The 27614-nt window shown below is 36.0% G+C and overlaps 1 protein-coding gene across 1 annotated transcript in view; it reads left to right on the top strand.

The window, feature by feature from the left end:
* Positions 1-27614, top strand: part of ADGRV1 (adhesion G protein-coupled receptor V1) — a gene marked incomplete at both ends in the record, with an annotated part of 443017 nt that overhangs the window by 54752 nt on the left and 360651 nt on the right. The window contains 10 exons of the mRNA XM_084233539.1: positions 3925-4054; positions 7466-7546; positions 8907-9046; positions 10593-11202; positions 13647-13862; positions 17690-17905; positions 18631-18875; positions 20004-20185; positions 20961-21772; positions 24032-24241. Of these exons, the coding sequence (XP_084089665.1) occupies positions 3925-4054; positions 7466-7546; positions 8907-9046; positions 10593-11202; positions 13647-13862; positions 17690-17905; positions 18631-18875; positions 20004-20185; positions 20961-21772; positions 24032-24241 (2842 nt within the window). The remainder of the gene's footprint in view (positions 1-3924; positions 4055-7465; positions 7547-8906; positions 9047-10592; positions 11203-13646; positions 13863-17689; positions 17906-18630; positions 18876-20003; positions 20186-20960; positions 21773-24031; positions 24242-27614) is intronic.

Here is a 27614-nt window from a genome sequence, read left to right as displayed (position 1 = left end):
AGGATGTCAAGGAGAGAGAAATGGGGAACTTCCACATGACACAGAGTCGGTGACCTTGATATTTTAGTCTAAGAATAAAACAGATTTTCTCAGAGAGAAAGATATGCTAACAGATAAGCCTAAACTGGGGTAATACCACTCAAACCATATTCTTCTAGGTCATAAAAAGGAGGAACAGTGATTTGCTTCTTTGCTTTGGAAAAGGATGAATGATTAAAACAAGGACAAAGCTTCTCTTAGCCTCTAGGGCCTTCAATGCATGTAATTTAAAATAATCTGCATTGTTTAAACTGATGAGAACAGATACTACATTTGATTTTAGCCAATAGGAAGAGAAAATATGCATTGTTTAAATAATGGTAACAGATTTCCCAAGGTCCACAGGTTCTCAGCTGAACCCTAGTTTCCCATACCAAGGTGACATTTATTGGAAGGGGCTTGCTCTGGGTATGTTGGGGAGATTGACTCATATTTCTCAGAAATATTTTGATACATTTTAACATTTCTGCTTTCTAAAGAATCTTTTTTTCTTTAAAATTAATATTAGAGCTCCTATTTCCATCATTTCTTTTTTTTTAAAGATTTATTTATTAATGCATATTAGAGCTGGGGTAAAGGCCAGAGATGTGGGGGGTGGGAGGACTCACCAGAGACAGAGCGGGGAACAGAACAGACAGATCGACTGAAGCACACTGCTGAGAGGAGCAGCGGGCGAGGTCTGCTGCACCATGTCGGTTGCTCCCTGGCCGGCTGGGGATCGAACTCATGCTGCAGAGGCTGCAGATTGCTTCACAGTGTGGTGCTTAACCTCTTGTGCCACTGGGGAGGCCCTCCACCACTTCTTAGTAGTGGTGCAGTGTTGACTGTTTTGTATACATTTCTATCCCAAATCCCATAAACCTTGGCTAATCAAATTCAGTTTTTTTTTCTTGGGCAAGTTATAGTTTTCTTAACCATGCCATTTATTGTGTCTTTCACCTATTCTGCATCATATTGCATCTTGCATTCTCTACATTCTCTTAAGACAGACTTTGGTTCTTATATTGATAGTCTTCATTTTCTGAATATCCTAACTGCAGTTAGATTATCATTTTCTTAAGTAAGTAAAACAAAATGAACCAAACCAAACCACACCACCTATTCATCCTCCATAACTTTCAGAAAGCTAATACCCTTGAATCTGTTTCTGAGGATTTTCAGGGGTGCTTAAATATCCTGTTTATTACTTATTACTACTTTAACTGTTATTTTTATTTATCCATGAAATCCTGATAACTTTTGCCTTAACCATTTTTCTAATGCTTCAGTTCTCTCTGTTCTGTGTTAGCAGAAAAGTAAGATTTCTTAGACTGTGTATGTGAGCATGTGTTTGAGTATTTTATGGAGGTGGGAGAGGGTAAGATTTAAGATGGGATTCTGTACAGAAGAGGAAACAGCTGAGTATCTGACATTGTTGCTCTTAATTTTATTTTCATATAACAGTTATAGGCAATCTCTACCATTCAGGTATTTACTTTCACTCCTTGGGAATTTATTAATCAATTAATTAATGTGACTAATTTATGGCTGCTTAACAGTGGTGGGAACTGTCCAGAGTCGGTACTCTAAGAGAGATGGATGTTGACATAACCTGGGTTGTCAAGGAGGGCTTTTTGAGGAAATGTATTTATGTGAGCTCTGAAGATGAACAAGAAGAAAACCAGAAATTTAGGTTTTCTAAAGGGGCAAGTATTACTTGAGACTATTAAAATGCCATGAGTAAAATGGTAAAAGGGCCCTAATGTAGGAAAAGAAGAGGAATAGTATCAGAATGAAGAGTAGGTGTGGTAATCAAAGATAAGGAATTCAGGAACTGGATCATTCCAGGGCTTCCAGGTCAGGCCATGTGTTTTGGATTATATTTTCAAAACAAGAAGTAATGGAAGGGTGTTAAACATTTATGAAGTTTCCCTGTTAGGCTGAACAATTGAGAATGGATTCAGAGATAAAAGCACTGAATGCAGAAAGACCAGTAAAGAGTCTGTTTTGTGGAGCAAGACAAGAGGTGATAATAACTTAGACTAGGCAGGTAACAATGAAAAGAAGAAAGATGAAATGAAGTAGTGCACTCAAGAAGTATGTAAGAGTTAAAATACTAGGATTTGAGGATTGTTTAATATGAAGAATAAAGCAGAAGAGAGTTATCAGGACTCTCATTTCTTGACATAAGCCACTTGCTATTCTACAATGGAGTGCTGTGGAGAGATGTGATAAGGCATAGTTTTAAATTCTTATTTATTTTTATGCATACAAGAACTGTGGTATAGGCCAGAGGTGCAGAGGGTAAGAGGATTCACCAGAGATAGAATGGGGAGCAGAACAGGCAAATATACAGAGATACACTGCTGAGTGAAGCAGCGGTTGAGACACGCAAGGCCTTCCCTACCATGTAGGTTTGCTCCATGGCAGGGAATTGAACTCATGTCTCAATGGCTGGTGTTAGCTTGATAGTGCTGATACTTTAACCCCTGCACCACCAGGGAGTCCTGAGACATAGTTTTTAAGGGAAGAGCATGAATTTAACATTTTGAAGGAAGTTATAAGAAAATTTCAGATACATATTAAAATTTGAGTCTGGATGTCAGAGGTTGGGATGTGGGAATTTGAGATTTGGGAACATATTAGTAATATTAAAGCCTAGAATATGATAACCTTTTCTAGAGTGAGAGTCTGATAAAAACAGTGTTTAGAGTTTGTAAAGCAGTGTAAAAATTGGCAAAGAATACTGAAAAGAATGAACTAGAAAGGTAGGAAAAACTGGGGGAGTGTGACATCATAGAACATTTTTGCAGAAGAGGGAGCAGTAACTTTGTACAGTTGAGCTTAAGTAAAGGGTTTCTTAACACTGTCCAATGTTATTTCTATTGTTAAGATTTGTTGAATTATTCCACTGACTACTAAACTCTAGGCAAAGTTAATTGCCTCCTTCTTGCACTAATTATGCATGTTTTATAGCAATTGTTATTTTATAAATTATTTTATTACATGCTTAACAATTCTTTTGGAATGTTCACCAGGGAGAATATTTGTTCTTGACACTGGCAAAATATCTTGAGTAAATGGTAAAATGGTCTTAATGTAAGGAAGAGCACATTTGGAGAACTTCACTATTTTTGAATCCCACCATCTATAGTGGTGTCATGCCACAACTATATATTTGATAAATAATGAATAGATGAGTGATTGAATGGACCACTCACTTGGTTTCCTTATTTCAGCCTTAAGATCATCTGTAGTATCACAGAATTTGTATGAATTGTCCACAGAAAGTAACACTATAAAAATTTAAAAAATGTAAACAACTTTAAAATGTATTCTCATAATTTTTTATGATAATGTTTATATATAGATGAGATAATTAATGAGGAAGATGAGGGACTTAAGGCTTTGATTTTGAATAACTTTGTTGTAATATGTGAACTTTTCTGATGGGAGATCTGTATTATACATTGTATTTGCAAATATAATCAATGAAAGATTATTGCCAAATGGACTGATATTTATTGTTGCTTAGAGAAAATTTCAGAATGAAAATTATGGATTGAGTACTTAAATTACTCTGATTTAATTTGAATAGTTCTCAATATGCTTAGTGGACAGAATTCCTTGCATCTCATTGAATAAAATCTCATATTTACCTTGACTGCTATGTTGATGAATAGTCAACTAAGAGGTATAAAAGCCCATCTACCTTGTTTAGAGAATACTTATTTAGATATTCTAATGAACACTGTTCAAATCCACTTAATGTTTTCAATTTATATTTTACTTATGTTCTTATATTGCAGTATTTACAAAAATTTGGGACATAGCAAACAACTATTTGGCAAATTCATATGCAGAATAACTATAATCTAATGGATAGATCTTTTATTTGTTTTTCAGAGTGTTGCTGGCAGCTTAGAGTTTCAACCAGGAGAAAGATATAAATACATTTCTGTTAACATCACTGATAATTCTATCCCTGAATTAGAAAAGACTTTTAAAGTTGAGTTGTTCAACTCAGAGGGAGGAGGTAAGCCTAGCAGTTTCAAAATATCAAATATTTGTTTTCTCATCATAATGATAGTTGAACCTACTAAGAAAATATGTGCTTTTGAATTAATTACTTTTTGAAAAAAAATGAGTGATCCAAACTATAATTTTTGGAAAACGAAGTGTAGATAAGGCAGATCCAAACTATAAGGGCAGATCTAAACTATAAGTTTTGGAAAGAGAAGCTAAGGTAATAGCTGCTTAAAAGATACATGGAGTGTAAGTTTTTGATTGATAATCTCTTTCTTGTTAAAAAGAAAATTCCCATTTCTTTAAAATTTAGAGTATTGGTTTTAGAAATTAATATTCAATTCATAGTTGTTTTTTTTTTTTTGCATGGAGTCTTGCTATGAATTTGGTTAATTCTGAGTTAATAACACTGCTGTTTATTACAAGGGCACAGTTGCTTAGTAGCTCCTTTAGAGATCTCTTCAGGTATAGCATGGGTAAAAATTTGCCCTTTAGATAATCTTCTATGAGGTGTTTATCACCAAAACAAAACAATAATACTGCATCTTCAATTCAGGCATTCAGAAAGCTCTGATTATCAAAGACATTTGGAGACAAACCCATTTCATGGCAAAACTCAGTCGCATTGAAATAGGCGACTTATAATTTTGATTTATCCCTTTTAAATTAACCTCTGATATGTTTCTTAGCAGAAATATTAATGTATTTGGTCATCAGGTGCTACTGGGTGTATTATGCATGTAATATGCACCATATTATCTTTGTAAATGTAAGAATTTATTGTTGGTATAATATCATAGCAGTCTTTTCCATTACAAAATCTAGTATTATCTATTTATCATCTTTATTGTTTTGATGAAGAAAGTCATAATATTATAGAAAATATCCATAAGGGAACAGAAGTGTTAAATTTTACTATTAAAATTATCTTTTAGTAGGGCCTCCCCTGGTGGCGCAGCTGTTGAACGCTGGGCTGCGAGGCTGCCCGCAGCCTCAGCAGCTCCGGTTGGTTGCCCGACTGCCGGCGAGGGTCCCACAAAAAAAAAGTTATCTTTTAGTAAATTGTAGGATTTGGGGATAAATATGTAAAATTTCCCTTCCTTGTGTCCTTAAGGCACAGGTGAAAACAAAGGAGGTCAAGACAGTATTTGGGAGGTCAATGATTAAACACTGCCACAACTTGGTTGAATGCATAAATCAGTAAATTGTGCTGGATTATCTGTTTGGCAGATGGCATGCAAAAATACCTGCTTGGCTTGTACTCCATACTCAAACAAGTCCTCAAATATCCAGATTCTTTTCATGATGGGACTTTCATGAATACAAAGGCCATTATAAAATGCTTATGAAATACAGAAACTTAGTGATTATTGCCTAATATTGATTAATAAGAAATCTCAGATACTCCTCTAAAATGATCAGAGTGATACTTTTGATTGTGTGTAGACACTTCTACCCTGACTTCTAGAATCTGCATTGTTATAGATTAATTGGGCATGAGCATTCATTTAAAAACTAATATTGCCATTTATTAGTAAATGGAGTGGTAGGAAATCTGGTTTTCTTCTAGTGGGTGGAGATTGAAAGTGAAGTAATTTAGACACTGGGCTTTATTCTTTGAGTCATAGTTGGGAACTAACCACCTAAGATGTGAAATTGCTTGTAAAGCCAAACTCTTTTTGAAATTCAAAGGTGCCACCCAAATTCCATACTTTTTGTCCATAAACCACATCTTAACATAAGATGGTTTCTGAAAAGATGTTTTCTGCTAGCCTGAGAACACTGACATTTAAGTTCACTTCTCTTTCTCTTAACTTTTGAATCATACAGGGTCAGAGTCATGCACTATCAATAGATATTTCTTGATACCTATTTAATTAAGTCTTCAAGTTGGTTTCAGGTTTTAAGTGCCATACGTTTTCATGGCTGGTAAATCTCAGTTCTGTTGAGGGGAAAAACAGAAGAGCAGGGCAGATCTTAATCCAGCATGTCAGTCAAGGATAGTGGTAGGAACACCTATGTCTGGACATAGTCCTGCTTCTGTTATGCCCCTCCTTTCCACTGCTATTATTGCTGCCCCTCCTGTCTTTATTTGCAAACATTTGGTGAAATAATGGTTGTGGTAAAGATGTTTTACAGGGGAAGTTATAACCATTTTCACTTTATTTTTTACTTATTAATTTTTTACAAAATTTATTTATGCATACAAGAACTGGGGTATAAGCCAGAGGTGCAGGGGGTGAGAGGATTCACCAGAGAGAGTGGGGAGCAAAACAGGTGGATATACTGAAATATACTGCTGAGGGGAAACTGTGAATAGCTTGATAGCTCTGTCTTTAACCCCTGTGCCACCAGGGAGGCCCATGCTTTCACTGTGTTATGGTCTTGACATATTGCTAATGTGCTTTATATTTTTACATGATTTGATCTTTACAGCAGTTCTGTAGAAGGCAGAACTATTTATAGGTGAAAAAACTGAGGTACCAAGAACTTCAGTAACTTTGCTGTAGGTGCCTCACAGCCAGGGCTGAAGCAGGGTACTTTTAGATTTCTTTTTTTTTTTTCCTTCAAAGATTTATTTATTTATGTATACTAGAACTGGGGAATAGGCCAGATGTGTGGGAGGGTGAGAGGGTTCACCAGAGACAGAGCAGGGAACAGAACAGGCAGATTGACTGAAATACACTGCTGAGGGGAGCAGCAGCCAAGACAGGAGAGGTCTGCTGTGCCATGTGGATAGCTCCCTGGCCAGGGATCGAACTCATGCTGCAGTGGCTGTGGATAGTTTCATAGGTTGTGTCTTAACCCCTTGTGCCACCGGGGAGGCCCTACTTTTAGATTTCTTGTTTAAGAATCTTTCCAGTGTCATTGGCAAAATGGTGATTAAGTTTGACCATTGTCAAACTTAATACATATAGTAGGAGTACATATAGTACTATATGGTACATATAGTAGGAGTTTGAATATGTGACTGGAGGGAAATATTACATGCATTTCCTGATTTTGTATTGGTTATTGTGAAAGATACGGTGACTGTTATAGGCATTTAGAAAGGTGTATGATTTTATATACAACAAATATCTACTAAATCTTTAAAGGGTTAAAAACAATTTATATTGTATGTTAATGAAAATTGAAAAATGAAACTAGTTAAATTGATAAAAATAGGAATTATCAATTTATACGTTACATAGAATATTTCCTGAAGCTATCAATTAATGTTTTATAAATTGATAGCTTGACTAATAACTAATGTTATTCTTTTGTTACTTAATCTGATGTCTGTGGAAGAATGTATGTCACTGGGTAAATATGCATTTTCTTCTTTGCTAGGTATGTTTCAAGAGCTCTCAATTTTCAATTTTCTCATTGTGTCAATATATGTTGTGTGGGTTGTGTCCTTGTGTGTCTCCTTGTGAAGTACCTGAACTCTTTAGGGTTGAAGGCAGTGGTAATGGTGATGGGGACATGGAATTCTTCCTTCCAACTATTCACAAACATGGTAAGCAGCTGTTCTCAAGCGCTTTACTATTAAATATATTGTTTTAAACTTTCTTACTAGAGACAGAAATACCATTTATTGACACCTACTACGTACAGCTCTTTTACATATTTTATATCATTATCTGTCACAGGAACTTCACGAGTATTACTTCATATTATAACCACACAGCTAGAAAGTGATCAAGACAGAGTCAAGTCCTTGCCTGCCTCAAATCCCAGACATCCTCTCCATACGAAACTAATGCATTTTCTTGATTCAAATTGCAATAAGAATTTTTGCCTGAGTATCATTTTCAATAATAATTATCAAAAAATATTTATATAATTTTGAATATCTACAATTTTCATGTTAAATATGTCATGCTTATTTTCTTTACAAGAAGGAAACATGAGTCTTTACAGAGAGCATTTTATCAATGTATATGGCAAAAAGAAATTAACAAGAAAATAAAAGGGGAGAGTAAGTTGCCACTGACTGTGAGGGAACATTGAAGAGAGGTTGCCTTTTGAAGTAGACTCATAAATAAATATAATTCAACTTTTTACCTCAAAAGTTTTATATTAGGAATGAATACATAGAATACTTGTTTCTTCAGGGAGAAGAATTCTCTTTAATCCTCAACTATTCCTTTTTCACAATGTCTGATTTTATATTTTAATGTCAGAACTCATGTTCCCATCCCCTTCATCGCTAACTTCCATTAATGCTTCATGTAGCCTATATATTTATTACTCGCTACTCTTGGGTCTGTTCCTTTTCTTGTCTCTGTACATTACTATAACATAAAGGTTGAATATACCTGTCAGGAAAAACAGTACTTTTAAAGATCTTGGCATCTTTTTAGGTATAACATTGGACTATTTGGGACCAGGAGAGGTAACTCTGCAGTATCATAACATGATGAAAAAAATAAGTTATAATTAATGCATATTTTTAAATTGTGAATATGTTCAGTCAGATTGATGAAAATTGGGGCAATGACTCTTTTATAAAGGTAAGAGTCATTTTGGCTCATGTTTGTCTGAGGTTAGCAAAGGTCGTGGGAGACTTTCCCCATATATACTGTGTGAAAGAATGTTCTCTTTCACAGAGAAGAATAAGAAAAACAAGTTTTCCTTATTCTTCTCCAAGTGCTTAAGCAGCACTTGTATATCACATTGGTGCCAAAATAGAGAGAGGTCATAAAAGCATGAATATGTGTGGCAACCATTTGTGTCTGCTTTTCTTTCTAAAACAAATTAGAACTTAATCAATGAATGGTATAGCTCTTTTCAAAAGCTTGTTCTTTGGTTTTTCCTTTGGTTTGTAAATTACTGATTAACACTTTCTTGCTGTTTGTTGGAACTTATTCATGCAGCCAGTCTAGGAGTTGCTTCCCAAATTCTAGTAACAGTTGCAGCCTCGGATCATGCTCATGGTATATTTGAATTTAGTCCTGAGTCACTCTTTGTCAGTGGATCGGAACTAGGAGACAGGTACAACACTGTTACACTAAATGTGAGTACATTTTCCCCTACAGTCTTAGACTTTTCTGTTCTTTTAAAACTGTTTTATTGTATTTGAAGGTTTGCTTCTTGCTGATTTTTTTAAGGTAGATAGGGAAGAATGAACTTAGTGGCACAGATAATAAAAATTGACAGTTGAATTGTGATCAGTATTTGCTTTTAAGTTTAGCTTTGCCTATAGATTCATCTTTTGATTCTAATGATTCCTGACTCTCTAAGGAATATAACAGAGTTGTCCCACATGATTGGTTTGCATAGAGTTTGGAGTTGATTCATATAGATTGTTGCAACAAACAATTCCCAGATCTCAGAATATACCAAGGATTTGTTTGTCTCTCATGGTACATGCCCAACTAAAGTTGGCAGTCATCTCTCACTTAGGGATCAAAGACTACAGAGGCTACATTTCAAATTTCTATCCTCACCATGGAATGGAAAGAAGGGGCGTCACTTCTTTCTGGAAGTGATACACAGCTTTTCTGTTTATACCTCCTTAGTCAAAGATGGTTACATGTCCATGCCTGATGTCAATGTGTGGATGCATAGGATTCTATCATATCTCTCTCCCAAAAGGAAACAAAAAAAAATCTGAAACACTTGTAAATGGAAATAATAACTCTATATTGTGTGTGTTTCTTTTTGGGTGTTGCTTTATTCCAGTGGGATTTAAGTAGAATTCTGTAATTTAAATAACTCGGAAATGCTAGAAGCTTTTCAACTTTCTCAGATATTATACAAATAACAAAGAAAGATCATTCAAAATATATCTCTTCTGCACTCTTATAGAAGATCTTTAATGAACTGTTGTGAAATAATTTGAACAAATTTGGAGAGGATAACTACTCAGAATTAAGGGAAGGATTAATTAAGGGAAGGATCAAGTTTTATAAAATTATTTTTTCAAATATTTTTTTGAGTTAGTATTTGTATTTTAAGTGTAAATAAAAGTTATTTGGGTCTTCAGGGTGCTTTTTAGAGCTTTTCTTCTTTACATATTTTATACAGAAGTACTTCTGAAACGTATTTTATTAAACCTTGGATCAATTATGTTTTTGTTGAGTTTTTAATAGTCTATTATATTGAAGATAAAAGGAAATATAATTAATTTTGAAAACTGAGTTTTAGGGCTAAATTTTCAGAAAAATATCACTCACATGTTCCTTATAATGACGTTCATTCATCTTTCCTATAAATGTAAGTATTTTAATGTTTGTTTAAATATAATAAATTGTTGGTTATATTTGCTTTATTGCCAATATATAGATTGCAGAAAAGTTACAGCTAAAGTTTATTTGGAAGCTACAAGTATCTAACCAATTTGTAGTTTCACACAGCATACAGCAATTGTTTTTTTTAGTAGGAATATAAACAACATCAAAGATGGATAGTATGTGATCCTGACTTTCAAGAATCTTATCTGTGAGGACAACTTACATGAAATAGAATAAAATAATATCTTGCAATCATTCTGTTTTTAAATATCTAAGTCAATTGATTTAACCCTTTTCAAATCCATTTTAATGTTAAATATCTTATAGATTATGAGAAGTCATGGGACTCTGTCTTCAGTGACTTTGCTTTGGAGCATAGACTCTGATCCTGATGGAGACCTTGCCTTCACCTCTGGCAATGTCACGTTTGAGATTGGGCAGAAGTCTGCCAACATCACAGTGGAAATATTGCCTGACGAAGATCCAGAACTGGATAAGGTGTTCTCTGTGTCCATCCTCAGTGTCTCTAGTGGTTCTTTAGGAGTTCATACGAATGCCACATTAATTGTTTTGGCTAATGATGATCCTTATGGGGTCTTCATCTTTTCCGAGAAAAATAGACCTGTTCAAGTTGAGGAAGCAACCCAGAACATCACTTTGTCAATAATAAGGTTAAAAGGCCTCATGGGAAAAGTCATTGTCACGTATAGAACACTGGATGATATGGAAAAACCACCTTATTTTCCACCTAATATAGCCAGAGCAACTCAAGGAAGAGATTATATACCAGCTTCTGGATTTGCTCTGTTCAATGATAATCAGAATGAGGCAACAATAGCTATCTCAATTTTGGATGATGATGAACCAGAAAAGTCAGAATCAGTGTTTATTGAACTACTCAACTCTACATTAGTAGAGAAAGTACAGAATCGCTCAAGTAAGTAACTGTTAGTATGTTATTATTATTAGAGAAAAAAATGTTAAAACAATAAATTAAGGATTGGGTATAGCAGGAAACTATAACGAGAGTAAGCACTAACTTTGGAAACATTGAACAAAGCACTTATAAAATTTTATCTTAAAAAATTAATCTATAAGGCAAATGGGAGTGGGACACTAGAAAACATGAAAAATGTTTTAAAAGTCCATTACATTTCCAGACTAAAATTTAGAAGTTTTCAAATAATCCTTGTGTAACTGACCTCCGGTACTATTGTGCTATGTATTATAGTGTTCAAAACATTTTGCAATCAATCAGAAGATTTCAGGGTCTGTCTTGGTAGCAGGATACTGAGCCTCTTACGTCGGTCCACTCTGTGTATCCCCTGAACAATAGAGGGTCTTTCTACTGGCTAGATGTTTCTGAATCTGGGAACTGCTTGTGGGAATTAGGGATGGGACCATGTAGCCATTAAGGAATCCCTTAAGGATCATTTTGAGAGTTGAGAAGACACTGGTGGTGATAAAAATGAGAAGTGAGGAGTGACACATGCCAGGCAGAGAATCTGGTGCACCACCTTCTAGTGGAAAGGAGAAGTTATTCCCCTTGGGTGTTGACTTACATGCTTTATAGAGAATAGGGTGTCCACTGGGAGAGAGCAGGACTTGAGATTGTGGAGCTAAAAGGAGTTATTGTATTATGGCTTATTTATTGCTTATATCATGTTAGAAAATGTTCTTTTTTTAAAAAAAGATTTATTTATTTATGCATACAAGAACTAGAGTACAGGCCAGAGGTGTGTGTGGGGGTGTTGAGAGGAGTCACCAGAGACAAAATGGGGAACAGAACAGGTGGGTCATAAGTCATAAGCTAAGACTAGGCATAAGCTATGATTTGGAATAAAGAACAATTCATTGCAAATTTGTGTAATATTGACTTAAATTTTAATAAAGTCAGTATATGACTCTGATAGGATCTCTGTTTATCTACTCTGAGTGTAAGCATCAACTTTCAGGAGTCAGTGAGAAAATGGTGGTCAGTACACTGGTTAGGGCAGAGAGCAAGATGAAAAGTTCTGGATAGATGAAAGTTTGATACCTGGTTCAATGAGGAGAGTTCAATATAGGGAGGAAGAGATTAGGCAACTCATTTCAAGATGTCTGTTGATTGTGTCTATCAGGTAAAACTATAAACCCTTTGGTGACTCCTTCAGTTTCTCTGTCTCTGATTCCTGTCTCTGATTGGACATAAGAGATGGTGTGAACATGTTGTATTTTGACATAAGAAAAGGGCTTAGAATGATGCTTTTAAAATAATCCACTGAAAAAATGTTATCTGTGGCTCCAGTTTTCTATATTACTGCCATTCTTTTCTAGCGTACTTGAATTTAATTATATTACATTAATTCATACTTTGTGGTTTTAAATTTGATGTAATTTGGTATGGTCTGAGCCTGTATCATTAAAATTAAAATGTATATATATTTGCATTTGGATCAAATTGTCTGAAGATGTTAAATTTTATTCATAATTACATACTTCCAAATACTACAATTGTTAGAGAGTCTCTTAAATAGGAACTAAAAATTGATTGCCTCTAGTGAGAGTTTGTTTTGTGCTTCATTTGTGTTAAAAGGTCAATTTTTATATTGTTTTGCAATGGTTTTAATGATTTTTGCAATGGTTCTGGTTGGAATTGAAACTAGAAAATAAGTCAGGGAGTTTGTAGAAGGTCCTAAAGCCTTCAAAATAAACTTTCATCTCTCTGAAATCAGTGGATTGTAAGATGAGAGCCTAAAAGGCATGGAAAACACTGTATTATGGTAGCTTTGAGGTAGCCTTGAGGCTGACTGCTTTCCAGATAAGGTAAATGATGACTATTAAATAAGATCACCTTGGGGGAAAAAGTTTGTGAGTGAGGAGAGTGAAGTAGAGGCAGTAATTTAATTAGAGGATGATGATTTGGAGCTGATCTTTGAAGACTAGGAATTAAATTACTTTCCTACTCAATTTTGTAACTGAAATGCTTTTTTTTATTGACATGGTGAACTAATTAGAAGAGCATAACTGGATTTCATCATTATCTGTTACTATGCAAAGTGATGATTATGTATAGCTAATCATTTCTTGCCTTTTGACAAATTTCCAATTCTGATTAAAATATTCCTGTAGGGTAACTATGTCTTTGCTAGGATTCTATAATAATAAAATCTCACTAGAAAATACAGCCACAAGAATGTGGGCACTTTCTGATTAATTAATTTTTGTATCCCCAATGTCTAGAGTAATTCTGGTACATAGTAATCGATGATTTTTTAAGTATAAATCGTAGAGACAAAACACCAAATAATGATCCCATTTGGTTGATGGCAACTTGCTGAGGCTTCTAGATGACTTTTGGCCAGTTTTTAGAGTTTTGATGTGTGAACTCTTATTTTTCAGTTCCAGATTCTCCACGCCTTGGGCCTAAGGTAGAAACCATTGCTCATCTAATTATCATTGCCAATGATGATGCATTTGGAACTCTTCAACTCTCAGCTTCAGTTGTTCGAGTGGCAGAAAATCATGTTGGGCCCATTATCAATGTGACGAGAACAGGAGGAGCATTTGCAGATGTTTCTGTGAAGTTTAAGGCTGTGCCAATAACTGCAATAGCTGGTGAGAAAAATTCTCTTAGGAACAGTGAAGTATTTTGGAGGGACAGCTTATCCGTGGTTAACAAAATCACTCAAAGATGTAGGTAGAAAAATAAACTAGAAATCAATAATACTCTGCCATCTTTATTAAGGCACAAATCTAGAACTTTTATTTTTCTTTGTATTTATGATACTAAGTTTATAGAATTTGTGAAAACTGTTGGCAAACATGTATGTGGATTTAAAAGCTATGATGAACAAAATATGTATAAACCAATGAAAAGCAAACTAAGGAAAGCATTGTTAGGTTCTGTATATGGGATTTGAAAGGGATTCAGTGTGTGACATTGAGGAATGCAGGAATAAATGCACAGCCATGGGAGTGCAGTGCTGGCCAACAGTCTTGTGTCTTATCCATTCATCTTGCTTGTTTATTTATAAAGAACTTGGGAGATATAGTCACTAGCATTAACAATTTTCCATATAAGCAAAATGACTTCATTTCCAAATGCAAACATTAGGAGACTGCCTTCTTTGTGCAGTTACAACAGCTGGAGGATCGTGGGTGCAAAAGGATAGGGAGTCATGCTTGATATTTTCAAAATAAATTATCTGCATATAATACTTGAGCAGACAACAAACCAGGCTCATGTAGTTCCTGCACAGTATATTTGTGTCTGGACACGTGCGCACACTTTGGGGATGAGTAGAGTAGAGGAATACCTGACTCCTACAGGGGCCCTTATGCATTGACATCGATGGGCTTGATTGTTCTTCCAGGAACTTAGTCCTCAGGCTCCATAGGAAGACTCTCGTTTCTCCACCCACAGTGTGACCACAAACAAAGCTCCTGCCACCCTGAGCAGTAACTTTTACTACAGCTTTGGGGAAAGTTCAAAGTTTTCAGCTGTATCATTGATGATGCTGACATGCCTCTAGCTGTGTAATGGTATATTTTATCTCCTAAGTGAGTGTAGGGTAAATGAATTAATCAGGCTTTTTTTACGCCATTAGCCTCTGTAGCTATCACCTGCGGCCTTGGTTGTGTTGATGCAGAAGGCACTAGGGAGGGTGCATGCAGGGCACATGTGCCAATTGTGGACACCTGGATCATGGCTGTGCACGCATGCGTAAGTGTGCACACCTGATCCTAGTAGCCAGAGTATAAAGATGGCTACGAGAGGGTGAGCAGCATGATTACAGAAGAGGAAAGACCATGAGAGACCGCCAGAGAACCTAAAGAAAGCATAAACATTTGGGGACCCGGGGGACTGGAGGCTTGGTTGCCTGACTGCCTGCCTGCCAGCCTGCAGGCTTGCCACTAGAATTGGAGTTAGTCGGCAGGATTCATTGCAGACTGGTATGGAGCCCTCTAAAGAACTTGGGATGGACTGAGAGGGGGCAGGACATGAACATGTGCTTGGTGGCCGGCTTCCTCTCTTTGGGCGTCTCCCTATTCCCCAGCAGGAGAAGAGGACTTTGCACAAAGTGGGGAAGGCATTGGATGGACATGGTGCCTTCTCAGGCAGGGCTGGGGCAGGAGTGTTCACTTACAGCTCTGCAGATGGAGTCAGGGTCAATGCTGGAGGCATCATGGCAGTACAGGAGGTGGCTAAAATCCAGGAGCTGTGAGGAGAGCTTAGGACACTGCAGGAGCACTGGAGATAGACAAGGTCTGGGGCTGCAGAACAAGACTTCATGTGGAGGAAACCACCTGTGAGGACCAGTCCACTACCCCTGAGGCAGCAGACTCCTTGGGAAAGAAAGAGGACCATTATTTGTAGTTCACCCAATGGTGATACAAGGAAGTCTTGAGGGGTTGTTAAGCAGCTGAAATGATGCTAAAGAAGGCAAGCAAGCTTCTTAAAATCACCAATGGGTAATGCCCTTTTCACTTTGGAATAAGGGTGAGGTGCTGAGGAACCCGTCCTTGAAGGATGGGTGGGAAACTTGGCTTGTAGTGGTGACCACAGCTGGAGGGGGTGCTGGAGAGAGGCCATATGTGGAGCTTGCTATCCATGGGTCCTTGACCCATGTGCAAAGGGTTGGCCTTAGTTGAAGGGTCTGCTTGTCACATTGGTGACTGAAAGCCAAATGTTGGAATGACAGCAGTGTGAATACCCCTGGGGATTGAGTGATTACCCCCAAAAGAGTATAGAGTGTTGTAGGGTAAGTGAAAGAGTATCAGGCTTTTCTGCCCTCCCGCCACTAGGATTGATGATGGATCCTTACAGTCCTGAATGCATGCCTGATGGCGGGCACCTGGAGTAGGGTGTGAGCATATGTAGATAGGATTCACCTGTGCTGAGAGACTGGGCTAATAAGGGCGGTGTCATGGGGACACCAGAGAATAGAATAAGAGCAAAAGAGAGAACCAGAAGCAGAACCACGAGGAGAGCAGAGAAGCAGAGAGAATGCGAGAGAAGGCCTGAGAGCCCAGAAGGAGTGAAGACTTGCTGAGGACTGGGAGGCTGGTCAGTCCCCAGCACTCCTGCCTGCCATGTACCTGGTAAATCCCAATAAAAGCCTTAAAAGCCACTGAGGGCTCCAGGACTCCTTTATCTGGTCTGCTGGATCAGAAAACCTTAGTGGCCTTCCTGCCACTACAAGTGTGTGTGTTGCCAGTCTTAGAGTACACCCTGGGATGGATATAGCATATGGCTGGTAGCTGAGGCCACAGCCAGAGATCCAGGAAGCCTAATGGCTCCTGGCCTGTGACAACAGATGCCATGAGTAAATAGAATGGCTTGCAGCTCACTTGCATGAGTGGTAGCAGACCTGATGGATGTTTGTTGGTTCCAGTAACCTTCTCTTTTTGCCCCTAGGTCAGTGCCCTAACCTAGTGGCTAGGTGTAGTTGTATTCTGTTCTATTCAGTTGCATTCTGTTTACTTTTGCGCTTGTGGCTGTGGTATTCCACATTTGCCAAGGGAAACTTGTGGAAGAATGAGGATACATAGTACCGTAAAAAAAACCTGAGGGGGGTGGATTGTATGGTAAGTGAATTATGTTTTTTAATCTGTGGCTATCACCTGCGGCCTTGATTGTGTTGCTGGAGAAGGCACTGGGTAGCATCCGTGCAGGGATCATGTGTTGATTGTGGACACCTGGAGCATGTGTGTTTGCGCGTGTACACTTGAGCCTAGATAGAGGTCAGGCCTATAAAGATAACTGAAAGGATGAGTGGCATGACTACAGAAGAGGCAAGACCACAAGAGAACACCAGAGAGAACACAAAGAAAATGTAAAAATTCATGGGGGTCTCGAGGCTCCATTGCTTGCCTGCCTCCTTATAAATGCCAGCCTTCCTGCCTGGTGTGCCTGTGTACCTGGTGACCTGCAAGAGCATTAAAACCTGTAAAATCCACTAAGAGCTCCAGGGCTCTTTATCTGTCCTAATCAATAGTAAACTTGCCCTGCGCTTGCTGGCGCAAGAGTTAGATAAGAATTTTGGTTTTGTTCTTTGTTCTAAAGGTACTGTGAATATTTGTGTGTGTGTGTGTGTGTGTGTGTGTGTGGATAAGGTACCATCTGTGGCAATGGATGAATCACTATACATCTTTGTCTATGTCTGATCTATAACCATATTATATCTGTTTATGGCAAATAGTACAAACCATGTTTCTAAAAAGTAGAGGAATTGAACACTCTTAGGAGGTTTTTTCATTACTTTATGACATTAAATTTTTCTGGTAAAAGGGAAAAAAATCTTGTTTAGAATAAATGAAGTCAATATGAAAAAATCGTAAGTATATCCATGAAATTTGATATGTAATTATATTTTTCCTAGTATGTAAGATATCTTCATATTCTAGAATAAATATGAGCATTTTTCTTTTTGCCTTTGTAGGTGAAGATTATAGTATAGCTTCATCGGATGTGGTCTTGCTAGAAGGGGAAACCAGTAAGGCTGTGCCAATATATATCATTAATGACATCCACCCTGAGCTGGAAGAAACTTTTCTCGTGCAACTACTGAATGAAACAACAGGAGGCGCCAAACTAGGGGTGTTAACAGAGGCAATCATTATTATTGAAGCCTCTGATGACCCCTATGGATTATTTGGTAACAGTCTAGTTTGTGTCTTTTACTTCTGTATAGATTATATATTTATTTCTAGACACTTGGGGTTGATTTAATCATGTTTCCTTTTATAACCTGCTACTTTTGACATATATAGGATGCCTTGTAAAATCTCTAGCAGTGATCAGTAGTTTTAAAAATCAAGAAATCAACCTCTTAGCATAAATATGGATGTCACAACATTTTAGACTTTTAGGTTAGTTCTGGCTCCTACATGTGTTTTTTAAATCAGACAGTTCTTCAGATAGTTCTTCAGAAAATTTAGAAATTTACACAAAAATCTGGATTTCTGAGCTTTTTGATTAGTGGGAAAAAATCTGGCAACATCAAGCCCCCTTTCCCACATAGTATCAATTATGCTAGCAAAATTGCGAACCACAAACAAACAAAAACGAAACTGCTTCTTTGCATTAAGGCTTGGATCCTGTAGTTAGTCACAGAATTTACTAGACCCATATTGTTCATGACTGGTATATCCCTGATTGCTATGAGGATCTGAATGTCTGATTTCTGCTTCTATCAAAATGAGAACAAGTTTGGCAATTTTGGCAGACCTGACTAACCTGTGTCACTGCAGCTTCCTCTGATTTTTCTGATGATTATCTAGATTGTTTGGGGAGAAAGAATCAACTCTAGGCTGAGACTTGGTTAGCTTTGTTGACTCACTTTTACTTTAATTTTGAGATTAACTCTGCTCTGTTCTTTAGGTTTTCAGATTACTAAACTTATTGTAGAGGAACCTGAGTTTAACTCAGTGAAGGTAAACCTGCCAATAATTCGAAATTCTGGGACACTCGGCAATGTTACTGTTCAGTGGGTTGCCACCATTAATGGACAGCTTGCTACTGGCGACCTGCGAGTTGTCTCAGGTAATGTGACCTTTGCCCCTGGGGAAACCATTCAAACCTTGTTGTTAGAGGTCCTGGCTGACGACGTTCCGGAGATTGAAGAGGTGAGAGGAATGGCTAGTATAGAATGACACTGTAAATCATGCTTGTCTTATAGTGAACTAGAAAAGATGGCTGTGCTGTTATTGTGAAATTGATAGAGAATGTCAGCAAAAACAAGAATATTTTAAAACTAACTCTTATACACATGTCAGTTTACTAGTGTAAGATTGCTTTTGTATTATTACATTGTATAATTTAATAATTTGGTTAAATGACTAAATATGTGTTCAAATTCATGTCATAAGTATACTAGATTGCTCCATATTAACTATTAATTTGCTTGTGTCCAGATTCCCTTTGTCTTGAATGTGGGCCAGTGAGTTTCAATTAAATGTAGATTTTCAACTCATTAGTTCATATTTATTCTTCAGCATTTTTGAGAATTTACTATATGACAAATACAATGCTAGATATAGCTGCCTGATATTTATCTTTCACGATAAAGAAGCAAGGTGGCAAATAAGATAGTCTCAGTAGCGAAGCTGATTCATCACTAACACATATTGGCTGAAAGATAATTTTATTTTATGAAATTCAAGTATTAAAGCCTAGCTCTAATAAAATTACTTTTGGTAGTAATTAGACTTTAACAGTATCAAATTTTCATGGAAGAGAAGTTCCATAGTTTCATCTGAATAATGCTAATTGTGTCACTATTCACTTCTAAAATAATGGATAGTAGTACACACAAAACATTTCTTTCCTTTAAATTTAAGTGGCCTTCTGATGTGTTCTTTGTTTTAAATTTGTCAAAATTTCCATTTATGATCCTGTGAGACGTAACAACTATTCATAAAAACACATATTTGCCCGAAATAAAAAGGTAGAGGACAGAAAAGGATATGATTGAAATGACTTAGAGATATTAAAAATTGATTCACAATATTGTATAACTTAATATTAAGGAACTTAAACAGCCTGTATTTAAGTATAATCATGCTCTTTTATTAGAAGTTGATGTTGGACTATTTTGTTACTTGTTGAGTTTGTAAATGTAATGGGGATGTTTGAGAACACACCTTCTATTTTGATCTTGTACTTGTGTGTGTATATATGATTTCTCCAGCCCTGCATCATTCTTTTTCTAATTTCAGACCTGGGATTTAAGGAAATTTTCACTGTATTTCTAGGTTATCGAAGTGCAGCTAACTGATGCCTCTGGTGGAGGTACTATTGGGTTAGATCGAGTGGCAAATATTATTATTCCTGCCAATGATAATCCCTATGGTACAGTAGCCTTTGTTCAGTCACTTTATCGTGTTCAAGAACCTCTGGAGAGAAGTTCCTGTGCTAACATAACTGTCAGGCGAAGGTATATGAGATGGCTGCTTGCAAATGTAGGGGTGGTGGGAATTGGGGGTATGGGAAAGCATCTCTTGCACTATTAAATATTTTAGGTTTGTGGGTATTCTGTAACATGAATTATTTTATAGATTATAATTTACTCAAAGTGTGCCTATTAATATAAATAACCCGTTATATTTATCATACCTATTGTCAGTGAAATGGATTGTACATCACTGAGCCTTTGAATTCCAGAAATTCCTTGCTCTAATCTGTGACTTGTTTGAATGAGAACTTAAGTATACCTAGATGCTAAATTAAGGCATAATTAGAGATTGTATGAAGGGGCTGACTTTTTTTTTTCTGCATTTCTATAAGGCAGCATACAGTTAGTTCCTTGAGCTCTTTCAGAAATAGAAAATGAGGGCCTTGGGACATTGTGGCAACTAATTACATTTCGTCAGAAATGTACTCATGCTGTTATCATTGTTCCTTTGTTTCAGTGAAATCTAGTCATGAAAATTAATTTTCTAATTCTGTTTAATTCTGAAATGGCTATGATTTGCATACTTTGCAAAATATTTTCATAGTTTGGTTAAAGATAAGTATTTGAAAACTAGCAGATTTCCTTACATATGAAGGCAATATTGAAAGGCAAATATATTGAGAAATACAATTTTGTTCATGCTAGTCCTTTATACATTTAAAAAGTGAAAACTGCCATCAGCATTTCTCTTCCTTGTATGTTGTCCACATTGCTTTGAATGCTTATCCTGTTTTTTAATTGTCACTCCACGTTTTAGCGGAGGGCACTTTGGTCAACTGTTGCTATTCTACAGCACTTCCGATGTTGATGTAGTGACTCTTGCAGTTGAGGAAGGTCAAGATTTACTGTTTTACTATGAGCCACCAATTCAAGGAGCACCTGACATGCTTTGGAGAACTTGGGTGAATGTCTCTGCAGTGGAGGAACCCCAGTATACCTGTGCCACTTTGTGCCTCAGAGAACATGCATGTTCAGCGTTTTCATTTCTCAATGCTTCTGAGGGTCCCCAGTGTTTTTGGATGACATCATGGATCAGCCCAACTCTTAACAACTCAGACTTCTGGACCTACAGGAAAAACATGACCAAGGTAGCTTCCCTTTTCAGCAGTCAGGCTGTGGCTGGCAGTGACTATGAGCCTGTGACAAGACAATGGGCCATAATGCTGGAAGGTGATGAATTTGCAAATCTCACAGTCTCTATTCTTCCTGATGATGTCCCAGAGATGGACGAGAGTTTCCTAATTACTCTCCTTGAGGTTCACCTTATGAACATCACAGCCAGTTTTAATAACCAGCCAACCATAGGAGAGCCAAATACTTCTACAGTTGTCATAGCATTAAATGGTGATGCCTTTGGAGTGTTTGTGATCTACAGTATCAGTCCCAATACCTCAGAAGATGGTTTATATGTTGAAGTTCAGGAGCAGCCCCAAGCCACAGTGGAGCTGATGATCCACAGGACAGGGGGGAGCCTAGGTCAAGTGACAGTTGAATGGCGTGTTATTGGTGGCACTGCTACTGAAGGTTTCGATTTTACAGGTGCTGGAGACATTCTCACTTTTGCTGAAGGTAAGTGTTAGTTCTAAATGGATTTCCGTTCCCCCTGGTAAAGTTGTCATAATCATATTTTATGACAGTGTTCCTAAGAATTCTTATTTGGTATATTCCTGTTATGAAAAAGTATGGTTTTGAAAAAAATAGAAGTTATTTAGCTTGTTCATGGTTTATGTGACCTATAGGCTGGCGTGTGATCCTACTTATATATCTTTTCAAGAGATTTTCATGAAAGTTGTAACTTTTTCTCTTTAGATGTGATAACAGTGCCTTTAAGGAAACATAGAGGCCACTCAAGGCAAGTTCTAATTTTGTAAGGGAAATTGTAGGAATGAGTCATGTATCTACAGACAACCTATGTGTAGTAAACATTGTTAGCTAGAGAGATAATTATTAACTGGGAGGCTTTTTAATATGCACTAGACAAATCAGGGTAAATCTTCAATGAATATAATTTCTAAGTATAATTAGTATGAATTTTGGTGCCTAATTCATTTTATTTTTGTTTTCACTAAAGCAACATTGGTTTATAAAATTATATAGGTTTCATGTGTACAGACTTACACATCATCTGTATACACCACATGCTTATCACCAAAGGTCTAGCGACTTCATATTAAATTAAGCCTATGATAGATCTGTTTATAATGTTGTTCTGATACTTATTTGGGATTATGTTTACACATTTTCATGAGCAATATATTGTAAGATAACTTGACCAACAGATTAGATTAGAATTAGGGTCAGTTTTACTGTTGCTTTTTTTCCGGAGTTGGTTGAATCCTCTTATATTTAAAAATTTGAAAAATGCATTTGCTTAAGATAATTTTCTTTTGGTGGAAAAAAGTTTACTGAGATCATTGTTTGAATTTTTATTTAAACTATATAAAGCCCTTTCAATTTTTCAATAAAGTGTTTTTCTGAGGGACAAGTAATGGATACTCATAAAAACTTTAGGATAGACAAAAAATGAGGTAAATGTTATTTACATTTTTGATCTTAGACAAATTTATTGCATTTTTTAACTTTAATATATACACTTTTTTGAAAGTTTTGCAGATGTTGATGCATCTATAACATACTTTTCTGAATAATCTAATAAGTATGTTCTAGAACAATTTTTAGAAAATAGTAAGGAAGTATTTCTATGATGGTTATTTCCTGGCAATCATTTTGAGAATAATGGAACTTGATGGGTTCCATCTGCTAACCTTTCTGCCTATTTTGGAGGACCTAATGAAAATTAAATGAGGAGGGAATGGAGATGAAAATTTTAAGTTAGACTTTCTATTGGCTTTGGTAACTACAAAGAAAGTTTGCATTGGAAGTAATAGCATTATACAAATTATTATCTTGAATTGTAACAAAATGGACTATATTTATAGTCAGTGTAGACTCTTAGATAGTGAGGCAGTCTTGTTACCGTGAATTGATAAAACTGCAGCAGGGTCAAAAGAGCAACATTTTTTTTATCCCTTTTCTTTTTATTGCCTTTTTTCACTTTTTCATCTTTCAGAATGTCACAAGGAATTGTATGAGGGTCACCACAAGTTGAACATCAGATGCAGTATTGTGTTTATGGGTATTCAGTGGTGCCTGCCCTCTAGTAGGGTCCTAGAACAAACTGCAAAATTGTTAAGCCCTTGTTATTGTCACTCATCCCTTTGAATTTTGCTTCGGCCTTCTTCATTTATTGCCCCACATCTTGGAAACTCATATTTGATGCTGTCCTCTCATCTAATTACCTAAACTCACTTCATTTAGGCTGATTGTTATGCTCAAAATATGCTATTCTTTTTCTGATTCCGGTTGTGACCACATCCCTAGGTGTTCCTGGTTTGTTAGGGTTGTATTGGCTTGATGACCTTTCAAGGAGATGAATACCAGAATGAAAATGAAATTCCATCCTCCTTGGGGGAGTTGTTTCTAAACAGAAGAGGCTTTGGAAGCTCTTTCCCTAGCTAGATTATTATTCTAGTACGGTCTGGGAATAAAATGAATCTTTCAAATAATTCCACCTCTTTTCCATAATTCAGAATGTCCTTTTCTACAATCTAACCACATTAATGAAATTCAGTGTTTTATATGTGAAAAGATGTGTTAGCATATAACGTTTGCTTTTAGTGGCACTAATACTACTCATGATATTGAACTATGATAATTAACTTTCATATTTTTGATTTTTTTCAAATAGAAGTTAATTTGGGTGTCTCTGAATTCTTATTGATGGTTTTGTTCCATTGGTTTTTCTGATACCCACCCCCTTTCTAATAGGTGAAACCAAGAAGATAGCCATTTTAACCATTTTGGATGATTCTGAGCCAGAGGATGATGAAAGTATCATAGTTACTTTGGTGGACACTGAAGGTGGAAGTAGAATTTTGCCCAGTTCCGACACTGTTAAAGTGAACATTTTGGCCAATGACAATGTGGCAGGAATTGTTAGCTTTCAGACAGCTTCCAGATCTGTCATAGGTCTTGAAGGTGGGTTCCTTTTTTTGTTGAGCGCATTCATTCTCTTTTCCACAGATATCATTTAAAGTCTCTATTTTTTTTTCTTCTGTTATTTTGTAGAGCTGTGTATGCTCATGTGCATGGAACTTACTTGGGAGAGGGCTATACTGTGATGTGTTTAGCTTTTAAGAGCCTTGCAGATTGGTATTGTGTTCTAGCTTGCCACTCCCTACTCTTAACATTTTTAAGAGATTAATCAAACTCGGGATGCTCAATGTCTCATCTGTTAATTGATGGGAAATACTACTTAATTTGTCAGTTTCTTTGTCTTGATTAAGTGACCTTTATGTAAAGTGCTTAGCATATTTCATAATAAATGTGTATATGCCCATTGGGAGCTGTTGATATTAAACAGTGAGACACTGACTTCTTTAACACAAATGGTAGTTTGTAGTATCAATAGTTTAGCTTAGATTTTATATTATATTCATGTATTTTGTGAATAAGGTGCCAAATTAAAAAAAATACATTTCTTCTTAAAAAGCAATAATTCTTGGATTCTGAATATTCCAAAAGATATACATAATATTTTGTATGAGTTGATTTTTTTTTTATTTGCTTCAAACATAGCAGTGTTTTTTGTCTTTGACTATGCTTAGAGGATATAAAACTGGTATTCCTAGTATATTTCACTGAAACTTGTATCTAGAATTAGAAGAAAATAATTATACTTTGGTGAGTTAGGAAATGTAAAGGACTTAGAACACACAATTTGTTTTCTATTTGACAGCAGGAAACACAGATTTAGTGATTTGACAAAGTCCTACAACTAGTTACTGGCTGTGCTGGAAACTGAATGCATTTTAGTGTCCATCACATTTTTACTTATTTCCAACTTGCAAGTTTTTTCACTCATTGATTCAATATCTGAGATATTTTCCAATACCCTTTCATGATATTCATGGTTTAAAAATCTCACGTAGGCATGAAAATAGTGATTAACATGTTGCTGTAAGTCCAAGTGATTAACATGTTGCTGTAAGTTCAGTCTAAAGACAAACCATCCACTCTCAAATTATTTTTAATATATTACAAGTAAATATAAATTATATTTAATATACTACAAGTGAAAAATCACTTCAAGAAAGTTAATGACTACAGCAATGACATTTATTGCGTGATTTTTGTGTGCCAGACATTTCACATCCATTTTAATTTTAACAACTGTCTTGTGAAATGGTGTAATAGTGTACTAGATTTTCACATAAGGAAACTAAATTTTAGAGACATGAACAGTTATTTACAGTGGAGCTTAAAGCCAAAGCTGTATGAATCCACAGCTCATGCCATTAAGGGGCCCTGTGAGATAAGACTTTGTTTTGCTTGAATTTATATGTACCTCAAAACTTGACAATTTAGTCACCTTTGGTAAATATTTCAAGTGACTTGAGTCAGAATAATAAATTTGAGTAAAAATGTTTATGTAAGAGAAGGAAATTAGTGAGAGAATCTGATTATCTCAGATTCAAGTGGAAGCTGGATTTTTTTTAAAACATAGTAGTTGAAGTTAGGAAAAATCAATCAGACCTTTGTGGATAGAGGAAGTTGTTCAGGAGAGAGCCATGTGAACTCCAGGACAAGGTGATGGGAAGGGAAAACCTGAGCGGAGTCTCTGCCACAGAGGTGGGAAGTGACTGGGGTTAAAGTGTGACTTCATTACTTACCCTAAGAAAGTAATCCATATGTCTTACACTGACAGGGAGAGCCATTGAGATTAGATTCCCATATGAACAAAGGGAAATAGTAGTAACTGTAGAGAATTTTAAAAGAAGAACTTGGGATTCGAAGCATATGTCTAAGGTTGACAGAAGGACAGGATATAGAAGCCTATAGGCAGTGCCCCACAAAGTATGGTCCTCATATTGATGCTACTGGCTTGTATAGATAAACTCAGAAATTGAAATAACTTTTTCTAGAAATTTTATAATTCCATTTTGCTCTGATATCCAAGTGATCTCTATAGACATATTTCACCTGTGTGGTTTTAAAAATTTGCTACCTAACTTCTCTAAGCATTTTATGAAAATGTCCTTCTAGGATAGATTAGGGCAAACAAAACAAACAAAGACCAGTTCTTCACTTCATTAACCTTGAAAACACTGCCTTAAGAGATAATCTGCCTGTTGGCTATGAGAGCAAGGAAAAAGAACAATTGGTAAGAACAGATTAAATAGGAATATTTTGGATTTGTGTTTTTGTTGATGAAATACAGGAAAGAAAATAACATAGAAGACAAGAATAAAACAGTGGTGGTATGGAGGGTATGAATAAGATCATGAATCAAGTAGGAATAGATTTAAAGGGGAACTTAGCAATAGAATAGGTATGTGACTTTCAGTAATACGATGGAATATTTTTAAGAATACAAAAGAATTCAGGTGTCCTGGATCAAACTTAAGGGATTTTAACTGTAAAGTAATTAGTGTCATGGAAGTGTATCCTGTGAGTCAGACAGTGATGGTACTGATGGGTTAGAGGGTTTTGAAGAGACCTAAGCTTATCAGCTGGGTACCACATCATTTTGGAGAAGCTGCAGGCTTTGGTACCTGTGCTGGGCAAACTTAACTTGGAAACCAGATTGTCATCTTTATAATTTTCAACAACTAAATATCTGCAGGATAACAGAGAAAAAACTGTTGATAGTAATTAAAACAAATGATCTAAATGTATTATTGGTAAAAAAAAATTTGCATTAGCAGAGTAATCTGTAACAATGTGTTTGGTACAGGAAAGAAAACAATGAATTACTTTATTGCCCAAGTGCCCTTTAATTTTTTACCTTTAATAAATTTAGGGGTCATTTTACTTTTTATGCTTAGGTCTTTTCTTAATGTCTGTTAATTTTCTTTTTTTCAAAAATATATTTAACCTTGAGAATTCAGTATTTTATGTGTATTCTTTATATTACCATGAAAATTGCATAGTGTGTTGAGAGTAAGCTTACTAAAGGAAATTAATGAATTAATGATAACTATCACCATGATAACTTTTTGGTGATTCTACAAAGATAACCACTAAACAAACCATAAGGAAGTCATGTCATGTGGGTTTTTAGCAGTGTTAGGATTGCTTTTGGTCTAGTGTTGGAGGTTTATTTATGTGAATAGATGTAAAGAGTAGATATGCTGAACTAACATTTCTAGAATGTTTTCTTTGATCCACAGGGAGGAATTGTCTTAGTATTTAGCAATATATTTAATTTTGTAGAATTGTATTTCCCTGATTTTGTCCTAGAGCAATTGGGCAGAACCCCAGTGATAAATATTACTTTCTTTCAAATGTAATGGGCAGAATTTTAAAATATGGGAAAATAGATTTTCACTGTGGTTGCAAAGTGCATAAA

This window comes from Talpa europaea, assembly GCF_964194135.1.
Source record: "Talpa europaea genome assembly, chromosome: 5".
Taxonomy (NCBI): domain Eukaryota; kingdom Metazoa; phylum Chordata; class Mammalia; order Eulipotyphla; family Talpidae; genus Talpa; species Talpa europaea.
This window is presented reverse-complemented; position numbering and strand designations above follow the sequence as displayed.